The sequence below is a fragment of the Pygoscelis adeliae genome, unplaced genomic scaffold, assembly GCF_000699105.1.
Source record: "Pygoscelis adeliae isolate BGI_AS28 unplaced genomic scaffold, ASM69910v1 Scaffold167, whole genome shotgun sequence".
Lineage (NCBI taxonomy): Eukaryota > Metazoa > Chordata > Aves > Sphenisciformes > Spheniscidae > Pygoscelis > Pygoscelis adeliae.
The window spans coordinates 1,830,000-1,837,710 of record NW_008825428.1 but is presented as its reverse complement, the minus strand read 5'-3'; the positions used below and the strand labels follow the sequence as shown (position 1 = coordinate 1,837,710).

The 7,711-nt window shown below is 38.8% G+C and overlaps 1 protein-coding gene across 1 annotated transcript in view; it reads left to right on the top strand.

Annotated features, from left to right (window-relative positions):
- Positions 1 to 7,503, top strand: part of STOX2 (storkhead box 2) — a 71,644-nt gene extending 64,141 nt beyond the window's left edge. The window contains 2 exon segments of the mRNA XM_009330679.1: positions 1 to 445; positions 5,002 to 7,503. The exon segment at positions 1 to 445 is cut by the window's left edge and continues 19 nt beyond it. Of these exon segments, the coding sequence (XP_009328954.1) occupies positions 1 to 445; positions 5,002 to 5,197 (641 nt within the window). The 3' untranslated portion in view covers positions 5,198 to 7,503.
- The last annotated feature ends 208 nt before the right edge of the window (positions 7,504 to 7,711 follow it).

Below are 7,711 nucleotides of genomic sequence, written 5' to 3'. Positions count from 1 at the left end.
ATAGTTATCATAAGTCTAGCACACCCCTGCTAAAGCCCCATCAAAAGACCCCCTCTGACACATTGCCAGTCAGATGTGAGAAACTTGAACAAGCGATAGTAACCTCAGTCACACAAGTCATGCCCATTTCACAGAGACAGCAAGAGACAACTGGGAACCAGGAGGCCTCCTTCGACTACTACAACGTATCTGATGATGACGACTCAGAGGAAGGAACCAACAAAAATGCTGAGGAAGAAAAGAACAGGGATGATGTCGGCACGATGCAGTGGCTCCTAGAGAGAGAAAAGGAGAGGGATCTGCAGCGAAAGTTTGAGAAGAATCTTACTCTTCTCACCCCTAAGGAAACAGAGAACAGCAACAACCAGAGAGCCACCCACTCAGCCCGCCTGGACAGCATGGACAGCAGCAGCATTACTGTGGACAGCGGGTTCAACTCTCCACGGTAGGACAGTCACATTCGTTGCAGCTTTACAGACTAGAAAGTCCTGTTTTTAGTTATATGTGTGTGTGATATTGGTGACAGAACGTAGGGCTGTATTAAACAATTTCACACATTTTCAGACTGTTTTCTACAGCTCTGGAATCTGCTATTCAGATGTGTGGGTTTCCTGCCATATAAGCAACCAATGACCATTTGTGGCATTGACTCTATTAGTTTGTTTTCTGTTTGCTGAAAACCTCCCTGTATCCTTTTTTTTCTGTATTAAACTTGTGTTTGCATTTAGAATAGAAGGGATGAGTTCCTGCATACTCCCCCCCCTTCCCTTTCCCTCTAAGATACCATCAACAAGACTAATTGGAAGACTAGACATGACTAGGTGGCATAATCTTTGGCTCAGACAAAAAAAAAAACCCAAACATGATGATTGCTTTGGGTTTGGGCTTTTTTGTTTGTTTTCTTCAAAAATTTTGGAAGTGTATCTATCACCATTCCAAACTGGTGAGACTGGAACAGCTGCTCCCCACACACAGCTGAAAGTGCTCAGGCTATTTGAACTTCAGAGGTGACCCAGCACTGCATCAGCAGAGAGAGGTGCCTTGCCTAAGATACTTGGGAAAAGAGTCCAGACGTTTGTGTGTGGTGGTGCTGGTTAGTCATTTCCATTCCAGGGATCTCAGACATCATGGAAGTCTCAGTGTGCTAGGATTCTTACAGGCGTAGGGAGGAGAGAGTTGCTGGTGTGTTCCCTGCCCTGAAGATTTCACAAGCTCATTTACAGGTTAAGAATCCTTCACTCAGGCCTTCTTCCTTTTCTGTCTGGCCTCTGAGAGTCCTAGGTCCCTGCTGGAATGGAGCTTGCTTGGTTTTGTTTGCCCTGGATAGCAACCCATCAGAGTTCAGAACAATGACTCTAAGAACACAGAAATAATTTACAATGGTAGTTCTCTTATAGCATCTTACTTAAGCTTAAATTATTTATTGCCTGTGTTTAAAAATAAAACCTCCAAGACTGGATTTGAATTAGGTGAAAGAAAATGTTTTTGGGTTTTTTTTGTTGTTGTTGGGTCCCCACCCCCCCCATAAAAGGTGTTCTTATTCCTCAGAATTATATATTTTTTCAGATCTGTGGCAAAGACTCTCAGAAAGGCATGTGAAGGATTTCCTGCTTCTACACAGGACTAAATTTCATTTTCAGTTAAAGTCGTGTTACTCTGGAATAAATTCCTTTGGATTTGATGGCTACTCCCACTTGATGTTAATGACAAGGCAGCAATTATTGGGTCTGCTGCAGCATGCAGTGATCATCAAACTAGAGCAGGCTTTTAATGTCTGTATAAATTTTCTGAGTAAAAAATTTGAAAAATAATTTGAGTAAATTGTACCGCTTACACTGAGTCCAGCTTAAAAAAGAAACTTAAGAAGGTTTTGAATTTGTTCTGTTATTGATTGTTCTGCAGATGCTTGGCATCTTTCTCACATACAACTGTTGTATGAGGCTATTTGCACTGTTCTTTTTTAAATGTAATCTCTTCTTTTAGTTGAAGTGCTGTGCTTGCAGTCAGTTTTTGTGGGGGAGTATATGGTGGTGTTTGCTTCTTGCCCCGCCTGTCTCACTCCGCAGAATGCATTTCACCTCCAGGATAGGATGTTGACTGGATAAAAATCAATTCTTAGACTGCTATTTTGCTAGCTGTATGCTAGCTGAATATTAAGCTTGCGTTTCTGATTAATGCAAAGGCAGATGTTTCCTTCCCTAGTTTTTTACACAAAAGCTAAAATTTCTGTTGATGTTAATCTTAAACTTAGCTAGCAAGAGAACAGAACATGGCGAGCATACTGGATTTAGTGCTGCTATACCACTTTGTTTAGATCAGAAGGGAAACGGGTAAGCAGCTTTTAATAATGACTGTGTTCCACACATCCCTTTTTTTTATTTTACTGTTTACTTATTAACAAATGTTTGGTTTTGGCAAGACCACATAAAGTAAGCTTTAAAAAGAAAAAAGCGACATTCTGTAGGGTTTTGTAAGACCAGCGTATAGTCTGGATATTTCAAAGGGTTTTTTCATGAGCTTTGCATCAAGATGATTAAATTGGATGGTTTTGCTGAGTTTTGGTCACTCCTCGGTATAAGTCTATAAAAATAAATTGAGCTGAGGGTGAATTCGGCCCTTTGGCTATAATTACCATGCTGTTATTACTTTCCTACCTTATAACAAAAAATGTACTCCACAGCCCTTTTCCAGGAAATACAAAAAAGCCATCCAGCATCCATCTGGTAAGATTCACAGATCTGACAGTGTCTATTAGCAGATGCCTAGGGAAGAGTATAAGAACAGGACATGCATGTAGTGATATTCGTCAGGTATACTCTTCTAGCCTCCACTGATGCTGTAACTCTCCACTTCCGGAGGTGTGGTGGTATCTTTTCATTTAAACTGAAGTGTGCAATGTTGCTCGGGGAATCAAAACTACCAATTCTACACTGTGAAAGAGCAAGTATATTTTTAAAGTGTGACAAATTGAAAAAAGGGGCATTTAAAAAAAAAAACCAGGATGTAGTTAAAGATATTTGCAATGGTCATTTGACTTCAAAAGTATTTTGTGTGTGAAATCTGTGAACATATCACCATTGGGAAAACAGCCTCACAGTATTTTGTTCACTGCTTTTATGCAAGTTGTATATAGTAAATGTTAGCTGTCAATATTAAATTTATTCCTTTTTTTTTTAGAGCTTATACAATACTGCTGCTCTTTTGTCACCTGAAGAAAGAGCTAATTTTGGCATTACTCTGCATGCTAAAATTCTCACTGCAGTCTTTGTGTATAGATGTTGTAACGGTCAGTTTGTAATATCAGAATTGAAAATGTTTGAAGATCTGGAATTGGTGGTCCTGTAAAGAATGATACAATACTGAATGATTTCTGAAAAACAAAGGTTGCATCTATTTTCATTAAAAAGAGGGAGAGGAATCAAAACACGAGCAACAGAAGTGCACCATACATCACTGCAGCTCACAGAGATCTCTTACTATGTGCGTCACCCATCGTAGCTGTTTGGAACTACTGACAATAAGGCGATAATTAGCAGAAGACGATCAGTACTATTTTGATCAATTTAAAAGATCTACGGGAGTTTTCCTAAAAGCATCATTGATTTTCCACTTTGAGTCAGTTTAAGATGATTTAAATCTGCCCTACAACTAAACAAGGTGTTTCTTCCTTCCCCTATGCCATGCACTGACACATTTCTCCCCTGCCACATCCAAAGCTGTGCATTCCTACTCTTCCCCTGGTGCTAGCACTAATTTTTTTTTTTTTTTTTTTTTTTTTCCCCTTAGGGCTAGTATTTAACTGAGAACGGTCCCTGATCTGGCTGGCTGCAAGGCTCAGCAGCAGGGAAGCAGCAGGAACATGTGGCAGGGTCAGGTCCACACAGGGCAGGCAAGAGCTGTCCCTTTCAGTAGCAGGTAAATTTAGGTTGACTTTAAACTGACTACTCTGTCGTTAGTATCTCTGTTTCTAGTGCTTATTTAACAAACCGCTTCAGTCCTCTAAATGTACTCTGTAGACATCTCCATAGCAAGTGGTGATGTCATTTTGCAGAGAAGTAGGGATATAGGTGAAGGATATATAACCAGGGACCACATGGCTATTTGAAAACCAAATCTCTCTCTGCACAGAAACACATTATTTGGAGACCCAAAATTATTAAGAGCGGAAAGAGAACAAAAAGAGTAGTAGTGGTAAAACCAGCCTTAGCATATCTTGGCCAAGTTTTTTAAAAGCTATAGACTAAAATACAGGCTCCTCTGCATTCATAATTAGATGTATCATTAAAAGGCTTAGTCTTTAAAAGTGCTAAATGTCCTGTCACTCCCATGGATAAACAATATGTTAGAACTAAAGGAACATTGTCCATTTTATGAATGAAATAGCAGCACTAGTTGTTGTTTAGGACATGCAGACCAGGCAGTTAAGATTTCTCAACATCTCATAAGTTGCAGTTGTCTCAGCTGCAAAGCAAAATTGAAGTGTTCTGTTTAGAAGCATTGTGGGTTTAATGTAAAGCAGCATTTTTAGTTAATATTTTGTGTACAAAGACATAGGTAGAAGAGGAGACAACAGAGGAAGCTGTGTTACGTGATTACTCTCCTAGCTCTGCCTAGTCATAGAGCTGATCTGAGGAAGTTACTTTGTGCAAAAATGCACCAGTCAGGAAAGAAAATTAATACGTACCACGTGCAAGATGGAAGTTATTTCCTTGGGTGAAAAATCCAGATGCTTGATACTGGTTCAGCTTACAGTTTGTGTGACAGCTTCAGCTCTGCTTAGTGCTTATACCTGTGTTACAGTATGATGACTGCTGAGTACCTCTGGAACCCATTTTGGAGGAACATATGTGTATCATCAAAATGAGATGGTTCATTGATGTGACATTACATACAAACACAGGATGCCTATTATAAAACACTTTTTTCTCCTTTCCTGTCTGGTCGATAGATATATAGGCATGTCATATATGAGTGTGTATATATATTTCTTTTCCATTCTAGTACTCGTGAGAGCCTGGCATCCAACACTTCAAGTATTGTTGAAAGCAACAGACGTCAGAACCCAGCTCTGAGCCCTGCACATGGTGGCGCAGGCCCAACGTTCAACTTCCGAGCCACTGCAGACCTGCCGACAAGTGAAGCTGAGAAACTGCAGAAACCTACTAACTGCCTGCAAGCTTCTGTCACTAGTGTCTGATAGTGATCCTGCCTCAGATCTTCTGTCTCATCCTGTACAGCAAAGTTTACGACACTGGGACTGATGTTTACATCTTTGGGGAAAAATAAAAAAAGCATCTCAACCACAGTTTTAGTGTTTACTTAAACTGTGCTGCTATGTAGACTAGGGGCAACAAAGAAATCTTTATTTCAAGATATTGCTTTTCACATTTGCGGCTCTGTAGCAACAGAATAGCAGTAGGGATAATATGTACACTTTTTGCTTCACTTAAGTGTAACTGAGCACATATATGAAAGTCTAGACACTGTAAGTGTAATCTGCATTTTCAATGTCCATGCAGTTGCCAACTTCATTTTAAAAAAATGCCACAGATGTGTGATGCCCCCGGTCAGAGGCTAAACTCTGCTGCAGAGTTGATCGTGTTTTACTTCAAAAACTGAGCCACTGCTGAAAGTAACCAGCCAGGATCACCACGAGGAAAAACAATGCCAAACATGACAAGTGATGACCTCAGCTCTATCTGTGAATTATTAATACTAATCAGTCATTTTCACTGTGCGTTTTTGTGACACAATTTTGCAAATACCCGTTTAAGAGAGTAAAAAGAGGTTTGGGTTTTAAGTATGGAGGGTGGGAAGGGAGACGGCTTCTCCTTTTGTGTTTCAAAAGTATGAGAGATGTTTACTTACTGAGACTTGATACTTGACCTTCCGCAGTCACAAATGAGGAGGTGGGCCTTTGTGTAGAGGGAGGAATGGGGAAGGAAGGGAAAGATAACTGTCATGGAGCCACAGTGTGGAGTGACACAAAATATAACAAATGTCTTCAGTAACATCAAGTATTTAAAAAAGATAATCTAATTCTTGTGTCGCTTCTGGTATTGCAACTTGCCATTAATATAGGAATCAGAATAACTAATTTCTTGGAACAAAAATATTCTTTATGATATAAATGACAAGTATGGCCTGAAGAATTGATTTCTTTCTAGTGGAAGGACATGAATCTATTTTATGTAGCTTATTAAATAGAGTGCCTAAATTAGGCTATTAAAAATAGCATACATTGTAGTGAATATCAGAGAACAAAATTTAGAGAATTATAAACTTCTGGCCTTTTTATTCAGTGGATGTTACTTGCAATTTAGCATTTTATGGACATGTCTAATTTCTAGAAATTAAATGTGTCCACATGGTTGGCAGTAGAAATCTGAATTCTGTAGGTATGGTATATCCTAATTGCTCTCCCCTAAACTGTTACTCCAAAGTAATTAGTAGTATGCTGATTACTGCAGAGTAACTTCTAAAGATAGTTAAACTCCAAGAGTAACTTTTAGGTATAGGGTCACCTTCTGCTCTGTTACTCATGCAACCTGGTAGTGCAACAAACTGACTTCAAATTTAACTCTCTTTTTTTATCAGAACAGCCAAATTGGTGACAGAATAACAAAGATACTAAAATGTTCAACAGCCCAAATCGTTGCATAGAAAAGGGACATTTACATTGTCTAGCTCTTGTAGTACACAGGTATGAAACCCAGCTGTATATATTAAAAACCAGTATTTTCATCGGGTTCTGGTGACGTGTATTACTCTGCACACAAAGTCATTTGAGCTTCACTCATGTTCTCTATTGTCATCAGAAGTCTTTTCTGAAGATTCAGCCTTATGTTACACAGTTGGATATAGTTCATTTACTTACAAAACGGCTTTCTAACTCTGGACACAATCAGTTTCCAGTTCCGTGAAGAACACCCAGTCAATGCACAGGTCTGTTTTCCTTGGTTTCAGCATGTAATTTCCATTTCATAGGAGCAATAAGACCTTTCAGTGCACATAAAGGAAATTATTGTGCTTTTGGTTGGTTATCAAAGTCACTTGGCCTTTAGCCTTCTGCCTTATCATACCTTCCAAGATGTGCTCTAATTACCATATAATGCTTTGCATGACGCATCTTCTTATTCAGTATGTAATTCCAGCCGTACTTATTCCATGCAAACTGTAGAGGCAGCTTTTGTGGGGAATTGTCATATACTATGCAGTGGCTGACTGTGATGTTTGTTTCTGAGATGAGCTCTGACATCAGTAGTATGTATCAGTTGAGTAAATAAAAATGTCGAAATGATAAAAAAATTTACAGTGATGATCTGAAATACTAACGGCAGTATTAAAATGTGAACAGCAAAACCAAATTTCACCTTCGGGGGAAATATTGTTTGTCATAAACGAATCAATTTATGCAGGCAGCTGGTTGTACAGAAGACATAATAACAACAAAATACAACAGTACATACCTGTAAACTGTATAGTGTGTTATCTCCTAAAGTTCCCAGAGACCAGCAGGCAACATAAATGTCATATTAATGTTGACATGGCATTGTACCAATATTAATGTGACTCTTGGAATATGGAATGTAAACAGAAGTTTCAAATAGAAACGTTCTAAGTTTGAATTCTTTTTTTTTTTTTTTTTTTTTTCCTTTTAAAATCAACAATGGAATATAAGGAAATTCCATCTTGAGGTTCTGGTAACAAA